Raw genomic sequence first — 21,361 nt, 5'->3', positions numbered from 1 at the left:
TAAGCTTCGATTAGTCAATATCAAAGTACTTTCAAACAATATGTTGCTTCAAAATGAGTATTTTAATGAGATTAAAAAAATATGAACGTTTTGTTCTGGGCCCTGTGAAATGAAGGAAGAGGCAGAAACATCCTGCAAGGTGCAGAAGAAGGGCATTCCAATATATTATTGACATTCATGCATTCTATTTCCCTTTCTCATAGTAATCCTTCCAATCTATAGAAGTATTCCTAGGAGTCCTTTAATTTAGATTTTTCACACTAGAATCTAGAGAGCTTAGTTTCTCATATTGTCATTATACATGCCATTGTTCCATATTGGTTATCAGAAAAGAGAAGATAGACATTGTTTAAAATTTCCAACTACCTAGAAAATGTTCTAAAATACACAGAGAACCCAAAGAAAGAAATAATCTGCAACACCTAAGTTCCTTTGCCTATAAAGGGCACAATATTTTAACTGTAGCCTTAGCAAAGTGTTCAAATAAATTAAAACACAATTCTGCACTGAATTAGATTTTTCAGGCCAGAATCTGCAGAAAACTTCTTTGTCATCTGAAACATCAGGCTAGAATTAAACCCATGCAGAATGTAATGCTTTCTGGGCTCTACTACTTTTATCAGTCTAATATCTCTAGTTAGTAAAAAAAGACAGATTCAACGTAGCACACAATTTTAACCATCATAAACTTGTATCTTCCATTCCCAGATTCAGGGTTACGTTTAATCATATCATAGCTGCGGTAACTGACTGTTAAAATATAGACATTGTAACTTAAAAGTTATTGTTCTGGAAGGAGACTAAGTGATAAAATTCAGAAGTTCCTCTGAAATACGGTTTTTCTCATTCTCCTGAAAAGAGGATTAATATCAAACAGAACGTGGCTTCTAATGCTCAAAAAGAACTTAGAATGCAGGCATTAGACGTCAAATAAATTTTGTACTGTCACAAAAAAACATTCACAATTTCACAAAAATAATGAATTCTTGTAAGGGTAAATTGTTAGGTAATGATTTCATTCTCTTTAGAAAATCTGATATTTTTAATTTTGGAAAAAAAAAGTTTCCATCTTGATTCAGGATAGGAGTCTATTTTAAATATTTTGAAATTACAAATGTTATCACTTTCAATAAATGTCAGTTCAAGCTTTATTATAGACAAGCAAATCTGAGTCTTTGAGAGCTTAACAAACTGCTTCTTTGTAATGAATGGAGAAAGCTTGTGAACAATATTACATTCTCAGTGGAGAAATGTAAAAATAATAATGTACGATCATGCAAATATATTTGCTGTTTATCTCATTCCAGATGCCATAGTCACTCACTTTTTCTTTTGAATGCTTGCTGCAGGGTCCTCCAGGTCCACCAGGTCTCCAGGGTCCTGTTGGTGCTCCTGGCATAGCTGTAAGTAGCTTAATCAGAGCAAATCACAACATTGCTAAAATACATTTGATACTTAGAAGTTCTCAGAACAACATGGTAATTTCTGCTGCTTAGTCAGGAATAGATTTCAGATCACTATTAACAGTTGTGTCACTGTGCCCTTAAATTCAGTTGTTCATTACAAACAAGGCTTCACAGCTGTTATTTATTAAAATTTCATTATTAAAAATGAAATATTATAAGCAGTGAATAAAGACCATCCCTTCAGACAACTTGTTTGATGTTTTTTGTACCTGTTAAAATCAGTTTGATACTAAAGCCAGTTAAAAGAGACTGTCTCTTAAAAATTCACCTAGTACAAAGTTGTGTGTTTGTTTTCAAAAGTTTTGAATTTTTCACTGGTGAATATTGGTTGGACTGTGTACTACTCGTATTTTACTAATATGTAGGTATTCAACAGCTAGAATGTTCAAACATTTTATGAAAGAGAATAGGCATTCAGGGAAAATTCACCTGAGACCAATCTGTTTGGCCTACATTAAACCAGGACACAGTCTGTTATTACACTTGTTCAACAGATTTCATTCAGTCAGGTTAGCGTATACATTTGTAAAGACATTAGGGCTAATTTTGAGCCCTCTTCTAGTTGTTTGTCCAGCACAAGAGCTTCTTCTGTTTTCAGACCTGTGATGTTTTTGCTTTTTGCTCTCTCCAAATAGGGAGGTGATGGGGAGCCAGGTCCAAGAGGTCAGCAAGGAATGTTTGGTCAAAAAGGTGATGAAGGTCCTCGAGGCTTCCCTGGCCCTCCAGGCCCTATTGGCTTACAGGTAAATTCCTGTACTTTTTTTTACCCTCTACTTATAAAGTATCATTGACAAATCAGGAGATTGTTTTATTCAGGAATGCAATTCTTGTGGCAGTTATGAGCTATTGGGGATTAAACACTTACACTTTCTTATATATAATATTCCATGGTAAGTATATTGCACTTCAATTAGACTGTAGTAGTAGTACTTCAATGGATATTACATAAAAATATTTTTGTTTATAAGGGTGATAATGGTTAATTTTGAATACTTGGTAACTGTGAATTTCCTTACTATTTAAAATATTACCTTTAAGATTTTTTTAAAATAAGGGTTTTCTAACAAAACAGGTTGAAAATCAAAAAGATTTAAAAAACTATGGGCATATTTAAGTGATCTCATGATCACTTTATAGCAATTTTACTTAAATATTGAAATATAAAATAATCATCAACTACTTCTATGCAAAAGGACATTCAGTAATGCAAGAAATACCGTAACATTAGATCAGGAAGATCTAATTAGATCATTATCATTAGATCAGTGTTAGAATAAGTGTTCACTAAATGGCTTTTGAGAATTTTCTTACAGAAATATCAAGTAAATGTTTAATTGCCTTTGAAATTCATAAATACGTCCTCTGTAAACTGTACAGGCAGTGCTTTAAATTTAATATTTATATTAACATTAGCAAAATCAGGACCTGAGATTATAGTATCTAAAATAAGCAAAGGACTATATAATAACAACAACTGTTATTTAATGGGTGGATTATTGAACACTAAACAGACCTTCACAACACCCATGATTCAGTGACTTGTCAGCCAAGTTTTCACCATAGTAGGCAACTGAAATGTTATTTTAGAAAAGGTACACCTCTGAATTTTTACAAGCCTTTCTACAGTTCGGACTGTGTGAAAGTAGGAGGGCAGCTGACAAATTCATATGGTGTTGGCATATTAATACTTCATCATTTTAATACAGCTTTGTAGCAAAGACAACAAACGTCACTTTCCAATCTGGTAGTAATAATTTGATACATTAAAAAGTAGAAGAAAATGGAGATGAAACTTGGAACCAGATCATAATGTAATATAAATAACTGTAATGCTGTTGACTCCAGATTGAGTACTCTGCATGATAACAGGAGCCAGGATTTTATCCTACATGTAGGAATGACCAGCTTAGTGGTGAAACTGTTTCTAGCTGAGGTAACATTATGGTAGAATCAGTATTAGCATCATCTTCATTTTCCTTCTCTTGATGTTTGTTACTAGACAAACTTGGACACTTTCTTTGTCAGACAGTTTGCATTAAAGCAATGCAGTGCCTCTCAGCAGGATTCATTACCTCCACTGGACACCTTGCTAAGGCAGTTTTACGGCTTCCAGTACTGAGGTAGTTTAGACATTTCTGCATGCCACTTCACTGTGCTGCATCGATCATGTTTTGTTGACATATGTATGTCATAAATCATATTATCCAAACACATACTTGCGAGTTTGGATAATGATGGCAATGTTCTTGAATTCAGCCATTCTAGCATTTGTGTGTCCATTATTATTATTATTATTTTAATTTTCTGCCTCGCATTGTTTAAACAGTCCAGGACTACATATACATTTACTGTAACATGAAAGGCTCCTTGATTTATTTATTGCCAATAATTTTTGGTTTTTTGTTCCCTTCCTTTCTCTGTCTTCCCTCCACCTGCCCCTGCCCAACTTTCATACATGGATCTAATTTGTATTGTTTCATATTGATTTATATCTCATTATTCCAGATACCCTACTAATAGTTTTCTTTTTTCTTCCTTTTTTTTTTTTTAGGGTTTGCCTGGCCCACCAGGTGAAAAAGGTGAAAATGGTGATGTGGGCCCAATGGTAAGTTTTCTTCCCCACTGGTCTTTCTCACAATACATATTATCCATGTATTACTGTCTTTTCTCAGAAGCTCACCAATAATGATAAGCTACTTCTGAATTTTCTACCTGACCATGAGACTTTTTTTTGTATTGTGAACTATCTCTGGGATTTACTTTGCATCTCCTCGTCTTTAAGATGACGATGTACATAACTGAAAAAATAAGTAGCTTTGTGTGTCTGACCAGACAAGGTAAGAAGGGTCAGGAAAGAAGGAGAATAAGGAGAGGCCACTTCACTGGAGAATTTGGAGCTACTATTCTGAAATAGGAACTTCAGTGCGTTGTTACCACATCATCAAGGATCAGCTGTACTTTTTGTAATTGCAGGATAAAAGATAGTAAATGCTATTTGGCTATGTTTACATTGTTTCTCTGAGTGATCTTGATTTGTTGAACTGCTTATATTGTTGTGATAATGCCTTCTGGGCTGGTCCTGACTGAATTGCAAGCTGTCTATGTAATGCGTACATATGCATCCAGCATTTGCCAGTCTTTTTTTTTTTTTTCTTCACTGTTACCCATCTGTAGTCATCATGGTGTAATACATAACAAGGCTGTCTCCAGTCAGATAAGCTACTCTGGGGCCCTTGCACAGTGGAAAGTGTATGTAGGTAAACTGCAGGAAAAATACAATTCAGGAAACCAGTCTTTGTGAGTCCTTAGCAAATAATTTTCATATCAAGTACCATATAGCTTGGATCCCTTTTGAACCCATGCAGTGGACAGCAATTCAGCCCTGCTGTTTCTATAAAAGTCTGAAGACTAACATTCCTCTAATGACAAAAAAACAACAAGAACACTAATCTTGCTTTTTTTTTTTTTTAAATATACTAAATTGTCTCTTTGATACAGGGTCCACCTGGCCCTCCAGGTCCAAGAGGTCCCCAAGGTCCTAATGGAGCTGATGTAAGAGCCTATATTTCTCTTAACATTGCTTTTGAAATTCAGTAGTAAGCAATATACTTGGGATACCTGTATTTGGAATAACTAACATCTTGTATCATTGTAGGGTCCTCAAGGCCCCCCAGGCTCTGTCGGTTCTGTTGGAGGTGTTGGGGAAAAGGTGAGAATATTGATAGTATCATTCCTAGAAAGAGAAAACACTGGAATAGGAATATACATTTTGATCTTCTTTGGTGCTACACAGATATATTACAGGTCCCAAACAGCCTTCATTGACTCAGTTTGATCACTATTAATAATTACTATCTAGTTATACTTCTAATGGCAGAATTATTATATTCATCTCTTTCCTTTAACATTTTACATCACAAAAGTATTTTAGAGTTGAAAAAGAGTCAAGGAGGAAAGGGATTAATAAGAAAGCCTTATCAGGGATTGATAAGTAAGGCTGTGGTGATTTCTTCAGTTTCACAGTTTGATGTTTAACAGCATATTTCTTTTTATACAGCTTTAGCTTACAATACAATGAAGCCTTCTGACCAGAATGTAAGCTATTATCTAACGATCAGTGGTAGAATAATGTGTCAGAAGTGAAGCAGAACTGAAATATCAATACATATTTGTTTCTCAGAAATATATACAGTCACAATAAAGTCAAAAGCTAGGCAATGATTTATGGTAGTTGAAAACTTAGGACTGATACTGTATGTCATTCGTAAGTCAAAATTATTTTCATTGATACTTTAGTTTGATATTCAGATTATTTGCTAGCAGCACATGTTTTTATTTTTTAAAAACTTCTGTATCTTAACCAAAGAAAGTCAGACAGTAATGTTTTTATTCTTTGTTTTGTTTTGGTACTTATATGAATCACCAGTTTAAACTATTTTAAAATGCTGAGATATTAAACATTTTTTAATAAAACAGTATATGGTTTTACTAAACAGTATTAATTTCAGATTAACAGTATTAGTTTCAGATTAAACTGTAACTTATCTTCCAAAAGTGCCCTTTGAGGAGTACATCTTGACATTTCCTTGCCCTTCTACTTTTGCTTTCTTTTACACTGCTGCTTATTTTGGTTTTACTGTATAGTGAGCTCATGTGGGCTGCCCTCATCTGCCAATTTCTACATGTGCTATAGCAGTGATCCCTGAGATCCTAGGAGCACTGTGTTCTCTACAGGTGTTCACCAGGGGTGTAGGTTGATAAGTTAGAAAAAGTTCATCTTTTCTCTTATTGCAAGATAGCATAAAATGAAGATGTGTTTGTCAAGGGAAAAGGTAAAGAGGTGCTTTCAAATCAAATATGAATCATAAATTAAAATTTCCTTTGGCAGGAAGGCAAAAATGAACTTAGTCTCTGAGGAGCATAGAAGGGATTTATACTGGCAGGGGTGCTTGTCATTCAAAACCTGGCTCAATCACTGCTCTTATGTCACTCAATTAGTCCTGCAGTGAAGACCCCCCACTGAAGGGCTGTACTGAATTTGGTCTGCACTGTAGTCTATCTAGCAGAGTCTTTATATATAGATATTAATAGATTCTGTATAGATTTTCTTTGTATGGTGTTCTTTTCAAAGCTATCTGATATACAAAATAATTTCCATCACTATATCATATTCCTTTGTGACCTGTGATGAAAGTTTTACTGATTTTATGCTATTATTTTGTGTTTTTCTTTATATCAGTATTTATTTTAACAGTAGCTCTAGCATTAATGTTTCCACTCTACTAAAATTAATTGAAAATTAGTATAATCATATTTTTAGGGATTTGCTTCCAGGCAAAAATACATAGAGAAAACCATATATGTATGTTTGCACTTATTTGGCTTTTCTTTCCTGTCCAGGCACAAAGACAAACAGGAAATTTGCAATATATGGGATAATAAAGGGGAATATCTTCCAAAGCCTGAAGGGAAACTTAGTCTCCCTGACTCACTAGAAGCTTAGTTTGAAAGATAGTTTCTAAAATTTCAGATTCCAGTTTGGCAAAAACATGTGTCCCAATTGCCTTTAGATAGAGTCAATAAGAGACAACTTCTGCAAGCTGTTATCATGAATAAGCATACAAAAAACATGTAATAACGGAAGTAAATTCATTGAAATATTCTACCTAATGACACAACAACTTATCTCACACATGTACAGGGCGAGCCTGGAGAAGCTGGTAACCCCGGACCTCCTGGAGAATCAGGAACATCTGTGAGTCTTTTGGTTTTGTCTTATTAACCTGTGTGACAGTAAACAAAGACATAATGTAATGCTTAATTCAGGAAACATTTAATCAGATTACTTGCATGTTTTTTCTTTGAATTTTCAGTGAAGAAATTTCTTACACTTTTGAAATGCAATTTTTTTTCCTTGTAAATGTAGCTACATTTTATAGTGAGGTGCAACAAAGCCGTGAAGACTTCCTAAAACAGTACTTGCTTTGATATGCATATTTTTCCTCTATGGAAGCAATTCATTGATGCAGAATAGGTTCAGATTTGCATCTGGTTGCAGATGTTTGCACTCAGACCTGAGATTCAGAGGTTTTCCAATCCGAGGCTGATGGCCTAATTTCCCATTCACATACCTGCATTTAATTAGGAGTAGCATTGCCCAGATCTGAAAAACAGTTTTGCCACTGTAATCTTTCTTTAGCCATTGAATTCCAAGACTATATTTTTTTATTCATGTGTTTCCTACAGGGTCCAAAAGGTGAAAGGGGAGAAAAAGGCGAGGCTGGTCCACCTGGAGCAGCTGGACCTCCAGGTGCTAAAGGACCTCCAGGTGATGATGGGCCTAAGGGTAACCCAGTAAGTAAGCTTAACAATTTTAACATGAAGCACTGTAAAACACTGCTGAAGCTGTGCTGTGTATAGAACTAGAGATTAAATTTTACATTAGAACTAAATTCATTATACTCTGCACAAAATAATTCTGGGAACTGCTACCTGCTTGTCAGTGGATGACATCTTTCTTGTTTTTTTTCCTGATTTACCTAGGGTCCGGTTGGTTTTCCTGGAGATCCTGGTCCCCCTGGAGAACCTGGTCCAGCTGTAAGTATATCTGAAAAGCAGTTTTAGGTCCTGGACTTGGTTTGCATCCAATTGCAGTTGCCCCCATCTCTTCTTGGTTTGGAAAGGAGATCCTTCCTGACAGATCTATTGCTTTGGTTGTTCATATATTTCTTAAATCCTACAAAAAAAATCCTTTAAAAGTTTTGAAAATCAGGGTCCGTAGGAAAATTCTCTGTAGAAAACTAGTATTCTTAAATTCATATATGAAACTAAGTTACTTAATTTGTCTGAACTTGTATCTTTTGTTTATTTTCACATGATTTCTGTAGGGTCAAGATGGTGTTGGTGGAGAGAAGGGTGAAGATGGTGATCCTGGTCAACCTGTGAGTTGTTCTTGTCATTTTGGCTACAGGTTTTTCTCCTGTTCAGAGAAAGTACCTTTTGCTGAATCGGAGTTTTCTATAAATTCATAGTCTAACAAATGTTTTCTAAACAGATTCTTTATGTATTGTATTGAAAAATCTCTTTATTTCCTTGTAGAATAGAATTACATATAAAATAGATACAATCAAAAGCAAGTGGTCAATTTCTTTTAGAAGGAGAAAGAAAAAATTTGTTAAAGATTTGTGCCAGAGTTGCTGAGATGCATTAAAAAGGGAGCAGCTCTCAGCGTAAGAAAACAGTGCTGAAGCCAAATAGTCTTCATTAGCTCACTTTATGAAGTGAATCTGAATCTTGGAATTTCTACTCCATTTCGTGTGAAGTCTAAGAGTTACCTGAGCAGTATTTGTCAATGCTTTTAACTTTCTGGATATTCCTATATTAAAGCTTCATGAATTTATTTTTTTACTGCAAAAAGATAGGCCTTCCTTTTTGAAAAGTGTCTTTACATCTCTGGAATTTCTGAGTATTGGGGAAATATTCTATACAGTACAACGTGAAAGAAAAATGCTAGTACATTTGACATACAGTTGGAACTAAGTTATAAACCACGGTTTAAATTGAAAACTTCAGGATGAGCATCTGTATATCTAACTTCATAGTAAGTACTTCTAGAGCATTGTGCTCATGAAGAAAAACTTATCAAACTGTTCAGCAGACCTGAAATATTTAAAAGAGTATCACAGCATAGGTATATGGGGGAGCCAAATGGATGTCAGTGCAAAACATTTTCAACAGAAGGCAACTTATTGGCAGCTAACTTACAGAAGCTAGTAAAAAATTACAGGAAAAGTAACAACTTCAGCACCTGAGAAAGCAAGAAACACTCAAACACTCTTAAGTTAGTCAGTAAACTGTACATTAGTTCTGTGCAGCCACTTTCAGAGCTGAAATGTTTCATTTTAAACAAGAAAAAAAAAATAAACCTGTTAGAACTGCTAATGACCACCCTAAGAGAGGACTTGCTGATTAAGCAAGCATCACTTCTGTATGATAATTACTTTCTGTCCATTGAAGGAGATATTGCAGGTGTTTGTTGCATTTAAGAAAGAAAATGATTTTCTATATTGTTACACCTGTTTGTTGAGCCTGTCACTTCCCACTGCAGGGTCCACCAGGTCCTTCAGGAGAAGCTGGCCCACCTGGTCCACCTGGAAAGAGAGTAAGTCATTTCTCATTGTCTCTAGTACAAGTACATTTCTCTTTCAAAGATACTATATCTTAGAATATTTCAGCTACTTGTTTTCCTTGTTGTGACACTCCTATGAAGCTTAAAGTTTCTTTCAGTAATGTAATGTAAGAAAGAAAGAATACGAAGAGCAGAAAAAAAATTTAACATGAGTCCTGTAAAGGATGTAATCTGATTTTAACAATGAGAATCTGGCTCTTTTAGTTAGAAATAGATTTGTTAAAATATATAGCATCTCCTGGAATACAAATAAAGAGGAAAATAACTCTGAACATAATATTTGGTGTAGTCATTTGTATACAGCTTGGGACAAAAAAAGACAACTGCACACCTGGAGATAACTACAGTCTAAGAGTACAGTGAAGTACTGACAACAGACAAATCTGTATAAGGCAACACATCAAAATTGAAGTGTAACAATCATAACAGTCACCATGGCAGCTAGGGTGGCGAGCCATGCATTATTCTAAATTACTGATATTGAGATCTTTTGTCAGTTAAAATTTATTAGACTCTCCAAAAATTCAAGTAGAGGAAGGCAAGTTAAATAGCAATTAGCAGTCTTTCAATGTAGAAGCATCATCTGTGCCATGCCAGCAATTACAGCCTGTTAGAAGGCAGCTGCTTTATGCATAGTGCAGCACCAGCACTGTTTGGTAATGATTGTACCCTCTTTGTTAAGCAATCTTGTTTCACTGTATTTTTAATTTACTGATCACAGTGTTTTTAGCCCTGCTACTTCAAATGCAGCTGTATTTCTGGATTATTATGATTATATTTCTCAAATACAAAATACCACACAAACATTTAGTTTCTTAGGTAAGTTAGATTATAACTGATTCACCAACTTTAGTTAAAGGAAAACAGTAAAAAGAATGGGCATATAAATTAATTTATGTAAGTAAATCATTGTGTTTCTAAAACATTCCTTTATTTATTTAGCTACTAATCATTTTTTCTTGTTATCACTGCAAACTCTGATCCACTCAAACAGTTATAAGCTATGCAAACGAGTATATGCATCAGAGATTATTACTGTAACAGTATTCATGCAAATTGCTATTTCTGTTGTAAAGAATCAAGTAGTTCACAATGTCCAGGTTTTTTTAATCTTCTCTGTATTCCAAAGAGATAAAACTAAATCCTTTAATACTTTCAATCTTTGTAAATAACAAGGAGAAAAAACTGTTAATAGCCACAACAAATGACCAAAGCCCACTGTGGGTAATTTGGTTCATTTTGCATTACCTTTCATGGGAAACCTGAACTACCTTTGTTGGCCAAAAGGTTAATACAGTACTGCAGATGTTCAGTTCCACCATAGAGAAAGCTTAGTATTAGAATCAAATGAATTATTTTAATATACTTTTGTGTAAATACTTATAAAATGAATGTAAAATGTCCAGAATTAAATCAAACCTGCTGAAATTGTGTTCAGTAAGTGGACTGTTAAATATATCAGGCTGTAAAAACTGTGGGCTAAATTCAGCTGTCACATAAAAAACTGCCAAAAAATCAAAGTGAGATTTGAGTTCACAGTGCATACCTGTAAAATTAAGAATGTCTTAGTGATTTACCTTAGCGTATTTTTTTCACTTATTGTTATAAAGTAAAAAGTAGTCAATGGAAACGACTAGCTTTTTTAACTGCTATTTGTTAGAGATTTTTTTTCTATTTTACAAACTGTATGAATATAATATATAATGAATAGGTGATTCTTAGACAGTTAGTTTATAGATTCAGAAAATCACCTCATGTTTGATAACTTTTCTTTCCTTTAAGCTGCTCAGTAGTTTGCAAGAATTAGCTACTTGTAATAAAGACATTTCCCAGGCTGAAAATTAACTTTTTCTAAAATAAGTATACATAAGAGAGACATTTTCATAACAGTACACTAGTTTGTAGATACTACTTCTTTCACAAATGAAGCTGTAGTTTTAATTCCCTAACCTAATGGATGTTCTTAAAGAAAGAAAAAAGTCTTCTAATTTTTCATTGAAACCTTAAGAAATCAAAAGATGGGTGACATCATCAACAGGTAGTCACAGTGATGCTGGGCTACTGCAACTCCTGTCCTTTGGCCTTCCTCTGAACCTTATTCTGTTTCTGTACCATCCTTCAGTACCAAGTTCTTGCTTCTTAGTCAAATCGAGCTTTAAAAGAGCAATAGCAGGAAACTCACCAAGAGTTCTTTGTAGTTAGTCCTTATGACCCTTAGTCATCTGATATTTTTTTCCTTACATATTTACTGGGTAATATTGAGTCATGTACCAATTTTTAATTAAGAGGCTCATCCCTCACTTAGAGAATAAACGGTGTGCCATTCTTGGCACTATATAATGACAGATTTTTTTGAATGAGTGAACAGATTACAGTGAACAGAAATAATAAAATGAAAAATGATTCTAAAACTTTTATTGTGAATGTAAATTAGTATTTTACTTTTATATTCTGTTTGGAATTTTTCCAAAATATGTCTTTGCTTTTAACCTTATCCTGTCAGAGGTGATAAGTTTTGCATATTCTTTTAAATGTTATAAAATCCCCAAAAAATTTATGAAGGAAAAAAGAGGTGGTACAACAGAATAGCATTTTTATGCCATGAATAAAATGTCAAGAAATTAATGTTGGGTTTTTTTTCGTACTTATTACTTATTAATGCTTCTAATGACACTTTCAGATTTGTTTTCACTGTAGAAATATTTTAGAGAACTGAGATTATGAGCTTGGTGTCCATTTTTCACAGGGACCTCCTGGAGCAACTGGAGCTGAAGGCAGACAAGGTGAAAAAGGTGCAAAGGTAATATATGCAATTATATTTTAAGAGGCATGAAAATATAAACTATTTGTGAATTAAAAGTTGTTTATCAGTCACTGAGTATGTGAAACTTATCAAAAGAGCAATAGGTAAGTGGTAAAATCCAAACTAAGATCCAAAATTAATAGCAGTACACAGTGTACTCTCGCTCGTGCAGGCCAAACTTAGCTCACCCCATGTGAAAATTTGCACAGCAAAGCACAGCATGCTTTGCTGGCACCCCATGTCTTGCACAAAGTTATCATCATTTCATTCAGTAAAACATTTTGGAATATACTGTTTTGGAATAACTTTTGAAAAATGGAACAAGGAAACTTTCAGTTTCCAGCTAACATGCCAGGTTTAGTCAACTATTCTTTTTTGACCTCTTATTTCTTTCTAGGGTGAACCTGGTGCAGAAGGAGCTCCTGGAAAAACAGGTCCTGTTGGTCCTCAGGGACCTGCAGGAAAACCTGGCCCTGAAGGTCTCCGGGGTATTCCTGGCCCTGTGGTGAGTCAACTGAACATATAACAATACTTTAAATGTTGCATTTGTTGTATATTCTCCAGTAAGCCAAATGTTATATTTTCTCTAGGGAGAACAAGGTCTGCCTGGAGCACCAGGTCAGGATGGCCCTCCTGGGCCTCTGGTGAGTATGCTTCTCTTCAGCATCAAAACAGAAAAAGCACCCTTTAAAACACACTAACACATGCATATTACAGAAAAATGAATGTGTAAGTCAGCTCCTAGCACAAAGTTGCTATTCTTCTACCCTGTTACAAATTGATACCTATGACTTGCTTCATTCTGCTGCTCTACTTCAGTAGGCAGCTGTGTTGAATGCAGCTGATTGATACCAGCTGAAGAGTGGAATAAGATAGCGTAAAACTTCTGTCCCCACATCAACAAATCTTAACAAGTTAAATCCTTCTGTTTCCTTTCCAGTGGTAAATATTTTGCATCAATTGATTTTAGTGACTGCCAGTGCATGAAAACATTATTTCTAGGGTAAAAGATTAGATCATAATGTGATTAGAGCAAATGAATTTTTTAGGCAACATAACATACTACCAAATTATATCATTATTTCTATCTACATTTGCTATTTTAATACATTTTCCTAAAAAGCTAAAAAAAAACAACACTGGGCACGAGATACAAAATACTGATGTTCATATTCAATGTGTTACGTAGAAATTAATATTCAAATGATATGGTCAGCATGTTAACGAATAAGAAACTGAAAGGACTGCCCTGTGCTAAATCCATAATAAATACCCTCTCTAAAGAGTCTATGCTTTCAATAAAGGAATAGCTTAAATAATTTGCCCAGTTTGCAAATTAGTGCCACAAGCCACATAAATATTGGGACTGAAATCTCCTTGCTTGCAGTTCTTTGCTGAAATCAAAAAAGCCAATGAACTGAAATCATCAGGAACAAACATCCATTTCTCATGTGTCAGTCACCAGAAGCCTCCAGATGCATCAAGATTTCCAGAGTTTGAGAACTTGACTATTCAATTCAAATCTGAAGCTGAGTGTATGAATGAATTAAGATACTCCCAAATGCACTGGCTTCCTTTCAGCTCAACAAGAACTTTTTTAGATGTATTGCTGTAACTTAGAAATCATTCCTGATTTTAAGAAAGTAGAGTTTATATGTTGTTGAGGTTAGGTCTTTATCCTTCCCTTCCCTCCTTCCCAGTAATTTTACTATCAGGAGAAAAGTATGAGAGCAGATTTGAAGTAGAGCACAACACTTTGCAGGTGAGAATGTCTGATTCTGTATTCCAGAAGCTTTAGAATTTCAACTTTTATTCATGAATTATGTATTTGCCTAGGCTTTTGCATCTAATGATATTCTGAAGTAGAGATGGAAAGAATACACACTGAATAATATTTTGTACATAGACAGTTATGGCACTTTTTAAGTCTGTGCCAGGTTGAAAAGGTCACTTATTACCGCTGTTCATACCATAACTTCACAGATATCTACTGCCAGGAAGAGACTATTAGCAATAAGTTACTGACTTACTACAGCAGCTCTGCTCCTAATGCATACATGTTAGTATGAGATTAATAGCCTCTGAGAAATGAATACCTTTTCTGTGCTTGCATATACGCAGCTGAATTTTTCACCTCATTCTGTACAAATTATAGAAAACTAGCAATGCTATTCATATGAACCTCAGAAGATTCCTCAAATATCCCAGAATTCGTTTAAAATTTTAAATCAGGATTGAAATAAAATTAAACTAGCTTGGAGGAAAAAAAACAACACAAGGAGATGTTAACATGCTTCATATATAGCCTTCATACATAATATTTATGAACCAAGTATGTAAAAAAGTAGAAGATAGCACTTTGAAATCTCTCAAAGGTAGTATTTTCCCTATACTACAGATGAGGAAGAGAGGCCCAGAGAGACTATAGGAGATTCTCAAGGAGTTGAGTAGTATTGCAAAACCTTAGTATATAAACCACTCCAAAAGTAATGCCTTCTATTTATTTCCATGGAAACTACAACAGATACAAAGAGCACAAGAACACTTTTGGGTAGAGTAAATTCTCAGTTACAAAACACCGTGTTCTTTTTTTATTATTATTTATTTATTTTACCATAGCAAATTTACATGGATGAACTGATGTAGATACTCTTCATTTTGCGGTGTGACAGCTGTGCATAGCCATCTGGACATGGCTCGTCTTTCACATCACTGTCACCACTGCTGAAACGCATCACCTACCACCTTACTGTCCTACCATCCACTCTTTGATGTCCATAATTGAATGTTGATGCATATTAGTGAGTGCAATTTTTTTCCTCCTGGAGGAAAGGACATACCTTTGCTTCATACACACTTGCATGTCAGATACCAATTTGTCAGATGCCCCTCTGCTGCTGTCTTTCACACAGCAACAAAATGTAATGGAGTATTTGTAGGAAGGTTCAACCTCTGCTGCTGTGCTACCCAACATCTGTCTCTGATGTCATGGGACAATTTAACAAAATTGGAGGCATTACTTTTGGAGCTGCTCTTTTTTTTTGTGAACATTAGTGGTAATTTACCATTCACTGATCAACCATAGGTTTGTACGTACCGTTGTAGCTTTCATAAGTAGATGACATAAAGCTTGCAATGTTGAAAGAACCTCAATATTCAGAAAATTTATCTTCAACTGCATCATTCACTGTCACGCAGGAATTTCAGGTTTTAAATCAAGGAAATTGTAATCTGTAGACAGTGTCTCAAGTGCAGAACCAAAGGATTCTCCAACAAAGCAATATTGGGGATCTGTTACTATCAGCAGTCTCATTGACTGAGTTGTAGAAACCTGGAAGAAAAAAAAATAATGGATCATTTCCACTGTCTTATGAAATAAAGTGCTGCACAAATACGGACTACTGTCTTACAACTGGAAAGGTACACCAATTATGGTGGAAGTATTAATAAAACATATAACGTACTTACAATCAAAATTAGGCTACTCAACAAAAATTCAGTTGAAAATTCTTTTGACTATCATATGCTTTCCTGGATGCTTACAAATTTAGTAGATCTTTTTCATAAATTTCTAATACTTACAGCCTTTATAGATTTCTAATTATAAAGTATTTTAAATGTTACAATAACATTGTTATGGCATTCTAAAGCTACATGCTAACATTATCTTGGGCTCTAATCACAACCATCATCCACTGAATGACCTTGTAGGTTGAGTTATACTATCTTTAAAATATTTCTGGAAAACCTGATTTGTACATTATGTTAAAACTTACATTACTTCCATTGATTTGTTTAGGGTCCACCTGGCTTGCCTGGTCTGAAAGGAGATCCAGGTTCCAAAGGAGAAAAGGTATATGAGGACATCTTTATTCCTTGTTTGTCGCTTTGTAATTTTGGACCATTACACAAGCCTGTATAAAATTAGCAGAGAAATAGATGCTTGTTACTTTTGTATCAGAAAGCAAGACACCCTAGGCAATCCATCAGTCAGCTTTCCATAGCCTTAATGATAATGATGAAGCTGTAAGTAACATCTGATACCCTGGAGATAAGTAGAAAGAAAAGGATTACTGTCTTTGCAGTAATCTATTGATCTTACTCTTTCCTGCAATGAAAGCCCCAAGGACACTGATGTAAAGAGAACCTTTGCTTTTACAATAAGCAGAAATAAAAAGTATTGATTTCATTTTATAACAATAAGGGGTAAATATTTAGCAGTTATAGTAATTTCTTCTGAAATAATGGATTGAGAGACTTGGGGTGCCACTTTCTAATACTTCCCAACCCTCTACAGGTTGCTTGGTTATCAAGGAAGGAACATATAGAGAAAGAAATATGAACATATTTTGTGAATTACAATTTATGTATGTGGATCAGCTGTTTATACGGCTGTAACAAGAGCAGCACATTTGTTTCCATAATTAATATTCTTATTAGCATATGAATGTGTTAGTTGGTATGAAATCTGTACCCACTTTTATTGTTATTTTTGCATTTATTTAAAAAAAAAACTATATTGCACTTTAATCTTCCATTGAATAATACACAGCTTGAAAATGATCTCCAAATCTAAAGGCCAACTATCAAAAGCAAATATACTTACAGAATAGTATTTCAAGTGAATTGATAACAAACAACTGATGATATCTGAAAGCTCTAATTTGTGTGTTTACAAAGCGCATCAACTTTATAAACATCAAGTTTTTACTTTCTTCTATCTTGTTTAGGGACATCCTGGTTTGATTGGCCTGATTGGACCTCCAGGAGAACAAGGTGAAAAGGGTGATAGGGGTCTTCCTGGGCCACAGGGTTCGCCTGGAGCCAAAGGTGATGCTGTAAGTAAAACACTCTTTTGCTTTCATTCAAGTTTCATGTATGTCTTTCTTGCTGGAGACATCTGAAGTTACTTTAAACATTTATACTCAGAATCTCCAGATAAGAGTTTAAAGCTTTCAGAGGCATTGTGTAAACACAATGTAGCTAAGGAAACAGTATACCTCTGTTAGGTGTCAGATAAAACTAACAGCACTAGTCTTGTTACATACTACCCAAAGCAGACTCTCTTTTCCTGGTTATTAAGCTATGTCTTGAAGCTCTCTGTAAAATGTGAAGCGTTAGTTTATCTAAAGGAGAACAGTGTCATGACTATATGTGCTGGGGCATCAAAGTTAAAAACAGAATCTGTCTGTTTTAGTAAATTTAAAACTTTTTTTGGACCATACCAAATGTCCTACATGAAAACTAATCAGGGCTAAGCACTTAGCAGGACTGCCTTTTTCAACAGGTCTACATTTCTTAATTCAGTCCAATACAAAAAATACTTTAGATCTGTACTTATTCTTTCTTAGGGAATTTCTGGTCCTGCTGGCCCCCTTGGACCCCCTGGTCCTCCTGGTTTACCCGTAAGTAATTTCATCCAGTTCTCCTGTTCAAAACAGTACCATGTTTTGTGGAATATATTACAACTGTATGTTTATATTGTTGTCCATAGGGTCCCCAAGGTCCAAAAGGTTCCAAAGGATCCAGTGTGAGTAATTCTCCATGTTTTCTGATTTGCACTTCATTTCTGCATGTACATTATTTTTTAATGTTAAGTAGTAAGGTCAATAACATATTTCTTTTGTTGCTTGATAGGGTCCTGCTGGTCAGAAGGGTGACAGTGGTTTGCCTGGCCCACCTGGTCCTCCAGTAAGTAGGAATTCTTTCTTGATATGCAAGCATATTCTACTGCTGCAATGATTCTGTTTTGGTGGAGATAGAAAATGACACTTGTGAACTTGAATGAAAGTATTCATGATTACTTGAAAATTAATTTGTAAGGAAACACAAATCTACCATAGAAATAAATACATTGTTTGCTCTCAAAAATCCATTAGAAATTACAAAAAACAAACAAACAAACTTCCAGTGATTACTTTATGAATCATATTGAAGCACAGAAAAGGGAATGACTTTGGTTTCCCCTGTTAATTCTTTTCTGTTTCTACTATTTCTTTCTCTTAATGAGAAAGACACTATACTATATATAGACACTAACTGTAATTTTCAAGTTCTACCATTGGAAACACCAGTTTTGATTTGCTACAGGCTATGCCTCTGCTTCAGGGAATTGTTGGAGATAAAAAGGAAATCACAACTAAGTTCTACGAACTTATGTGAGGGTAACATACTCTTCCCCAGACAGCAATGCATAGGGAAGAATTTGGAGCAAAACAATGGTATAGCCTTCTGCAGTCCTTTTTTGGTTGTTTCTGTTTGTTTGTTTTTGTGCAAGCAAATCAGCATAAATCTGAAGGAAATAAGTAAAACAAATGAACTGACCACATCCCACCCAAAGCATCTCCAAGCCATGTTTTGTTGTCTTTCTGTCCATATTTATGCAGCTGGAAAATCACCAGAAAAGATTATAAAATATTCTTTTCCATTCAGGGTCCTCCAGGTGAAGTAATTCAGCCACTGCCAATCCAGTCACCCAAAAAGACTAGAAGATCTCCTGATTACATGGTATCTGATGCTGGTGATAATATCCTGGATTATTCTGATGGCATGGAAGAGATCTTTGGTTCACTGAATTCACTGAAGCAAGACATTGAGAATATGAAATATCCAATGGGCACTCAGAGCAACCCAGCCCGAACTTGCAAAGACCTGCAGCTCTGCCACCCAGACTTCCCAGATGGTATGTTAATATTGCATGACAAACAAGGCTGAAGCAATGATCTGCTAAGAAACTTGGGCAGTATCATTAATTATTGGTAGATAGTTAATATAGTTGCACAATAAACAATGTCATTAAATCAATTTTTGCAGGTATAAAAGTGTTCTGTTTCTAAAACATGAGTATAGAGATATTCTGTTGGTAAAAGCCATAATTTTTTAAATAATTATCCACATCTAGTTTTAGAAATAAAACTTGTAAGCTTCTGAAAACAGTGCTTGTTTAAAACTGTGGGCTTTCTTTGTGTTTCCAGACCTATCCAAACAGAAAAGCAATGAAAGATAGAAGCTATTTAGATCAATGGAAGTAAAATCACAGATGTCAGCACGCCGAGATACAGCTCTTAAAAGAAATGATAATTATTTTAGTAACTATGTAATTCAACTTAATATAATACAAAAAATAGCACTGGTTTTATATTATTATTGAATGTTACTCTCAAAAATTACTTTTATCTTTAGAAACAATAATTTGGCTTACTGAATATAAGCTGTTTGTTCTCTATCATTCAGCAAATGGACATGCAAGTTGCTGATACCATTTAATGCTACTAAGCACTAGCTTTCTAAAACGCAGAGTAGCATAAATAGTAGCTGTATTGTAATTGACTATTTTCATTTAATTATTTAATCATTTAATTATTCAGTTGTTTTCTTCTTTCTAACTAATGTTACTACTGTGGAAAAGTTTGAGTGAAAGCCAACCTGTGCATGCTTTTTAGGTTTCGTGCTTCTTATCTGTTACAACGGGTACTTTTCCCCAGTTCAAACCAATATCTTTTTTTTTTTTTTTTTTTTTTTTTTTTAGATTTTGACAGTTTAATAATACCTGTTGCTATTAGTCTAGATAGATAAAAGCAGATGGTTGCCATAAGGAATAGTTTAGCAGTGTATGTGCTATTGAAAGGTACATATTTTACAATTCAGTACCTCCATAGTAATGAATGTTTTTTATAGACCACATTTATCTTCTTCATTAAGCAGTATTTGCTTACTGTTTGGAGCTTTTTTTCATATCAGAGTAATTTTATTCTGCTTCCACCTGGCTGCACAGATGAAAGACAATCAGAGGGGCAAAAGTTACAAAACTTGCAGCTTGAGATGAATATGATTTAACAAAAGTAAGGGAACCAAGGGAAAAGAAAAGAAAAGAAAACAAAAAAAACAACACAAGCTGTGCACAGTGCAATTGCTCACTAACAATCAACCAATGCCCAACCAGTCTGTGAGCAGCAGCTGATCTCCTGCCAACCCTCCCAGTTTCTTGAGTATGACAACATATGGTATGTAGTATCCCTTTGGTCTGCTTATGGCAGCTGTCCACCCCCAGCATCCTCACTGACAGGCAGCTTGAGAAACAGAAAATACTAGACTCTTTAAACACTGCTCATTAACATCTAAAATACTGGTGTGTTGCAGCACTATTTTCATTGCTAATCCAAAACATAGCACTATATGAGCTACCAAGAAGAAAATCCACTCTGTCCCAGTCAAACCAAACACAACCTGGTAGGACTGCTGAAACTGCAGAAAGCTTCATACAAGTTTCAGGTCTTTTTCCCACTATGTGACTTAAACATGATTAGTTACTGTGTTTTCATCACCTAAAACAGTCCAAAGTTACTCTTGTGTTGCAGCTTCACAACCCAGTACTAAAGAACAGTTTTGCCTGAGATGTATTTCTCTGAATGGAAGCTTTAGGTACCTAACAGTTACAATCAGGTCCTTTCTACATAGGTATGCAAATCACTCCAAATTTCTACTTCTGCCTTTGGCCATAGATTTTTTCTGCCTAAAGCTGCTTCTGCTCTGTTTCTGAGAATTCTATTACCACAAGTATAAATTATCCTCCCATTGAAATAGTGAAATAGCTAGACTGTTGAGACCTGTAATGTACGTTACATGCATGATGACCTTCCTCCTCTGTACTGAGCTCGCTGCAGTTCCCAGACCTTAGCAATATTCTGCAATAGAGTAATTGTTTGGAATCAACTTAAATGAAAACAAAAGGATGTAGATAAAAGTAGACCTTGATCTCAGTGTTAACTTTCATAAACAACAGCAGCAACAAATCACAAGGCAACGTGCATGCATATATATGTATATATACATGTCACTATATATAAAGGTTCTTTTTAGTGGTGCCTAGTGACAGAACAGGAGGCAGTGGGCACAAACCAAAAT

The 21,361-nt window shown here is 34.9% G+C and overlaps 2 protein-coding genes and 1 long non-coding RNA gene across 3 annotated transcripts in view; 1 reads left to right on the top strand and 2 right to left on the bottom strand.

Annotated features, from left to right (window-relative positions):
• SLC30A7 (solute carrier family 30 member 7) overlaps positions 1 to 21,361 on the bottom strand; it is a 508,373-nt gene that overhangs the window by 115,740 nt on the left and 371,272 nt on the right. The gene's annotated exons all lie outside the window — the stretch shown is intronic.
• COL11A1 (collagen type XI alpha 1 chain) overlaps positions 1 to 21,361 on the top strand; it is a 126,566-nt gene that overhangs the window by 99,625 nt on the left and 5,580 nt on the right. Inside the window, exons 46-64 of the mRNA XM_065742558.1 lie at positions 1,350 to 1,403; positions 2,102 to 2,209; positions 4,018 to 4,071; positions 4,965 to 5,018; positions 5,122 to 5,175; positions 7,168 to 7,221; positions 7,713 to 7,820; positions 8,010 to 8,063; positions 8,354 to 8,407; positions 9,574 to 9,627; positions 12,401 to 12,454; positions 12,855 to 12,962; positions 13,048 to 13,101; positions 16,257 to 16,310; positions 17,188 to 17,295; positions 17,809 to 17,862; positions 17,952 to 17,987; positions 18,095 to 18,148; positions 18,890 to 19,139. Coding sequence (XP_065598630.1) covers positions 1,350 to 1,403; positions 2,102 to 2,209; positions 4,018 to 4,071; positions 4,965 to 5,018; positions 5,122 to 5,175; positions 7,168 to 7,221; positions 7,713 to 7,820; positions 8,010 to 8,063; positions 8,354 to 8,407; positions 9,574 to 9,627; positions 12,401 to 12,454; positions 12,855 to 12,962; positions 13,048 to 13,101; positions 16,257 to 16,310; positions 17,188 to 17,295; positions 17,809 to 17,862; positions 17,952 to 17,987; positions 18,095 to 18,148; positions 18,890 to 19,139 — 1,420 coding nt within the window. The remainder of the gene's footprint in view (positions 1 to 1,349; positions 1,404 to 2,101; positions 2,210 to 4,017; positions 4,072 to 4,964; positions 5,019 to 5,121; positions 5,176 to 7,167; positions 7,222 to 7,712; positions 7,821 to 8,009; positions 8,064 to 8,353; positions 8,408 to 9,573; positions 9,628 to 12,400; positions 12,455 to 12,854; positions 12,963 to 13,047; positions 13,102 to 16,256; positions 16,311 to 17,187; positions 17,296 to 17,808; positions 17,863 to 17,951; positions 17,988 to 18,094; positions 18,149 to 18,889; positions 19,140 to 21,361) is intronic.
• LOC136052436 (uncharacterized) lies at positions 7,162 to 9,612 on the bottom strand. The gene is made up of 3 exons (XR_010622550.1): positions 9,467 to 9,612; positions 8,006 to 8,073; positions 7,162 to 7,249 (listed from the first exon to the last, which is right to left on the bottom strand). It is a non-coding gene; the product is annotated as an uncharacterized LOC136052436 (long non-coding RNA).

Source organism: Cyrtonyx montezumae, unplaced genomic scaffold (genome assembly GCF_038088225.1).
Source record: "Cyrtonyx montezumae isolate F1298 unplaced genomic scaffold, pur_monq_1.0 scaffold_1, whole genome shotgun sequence".
NCBI classification, from domain to species: Eukaryota; Metazoa; Chordata; class Aves; order Galliformes; family Odontophoridae; genus Cyrtonyx; species Cyrtonyx montezumae.
Note: the sequence above shows the minus strand (reverse complement) of the source record. Positions and strands in the feature narration are given on the sequence as shown.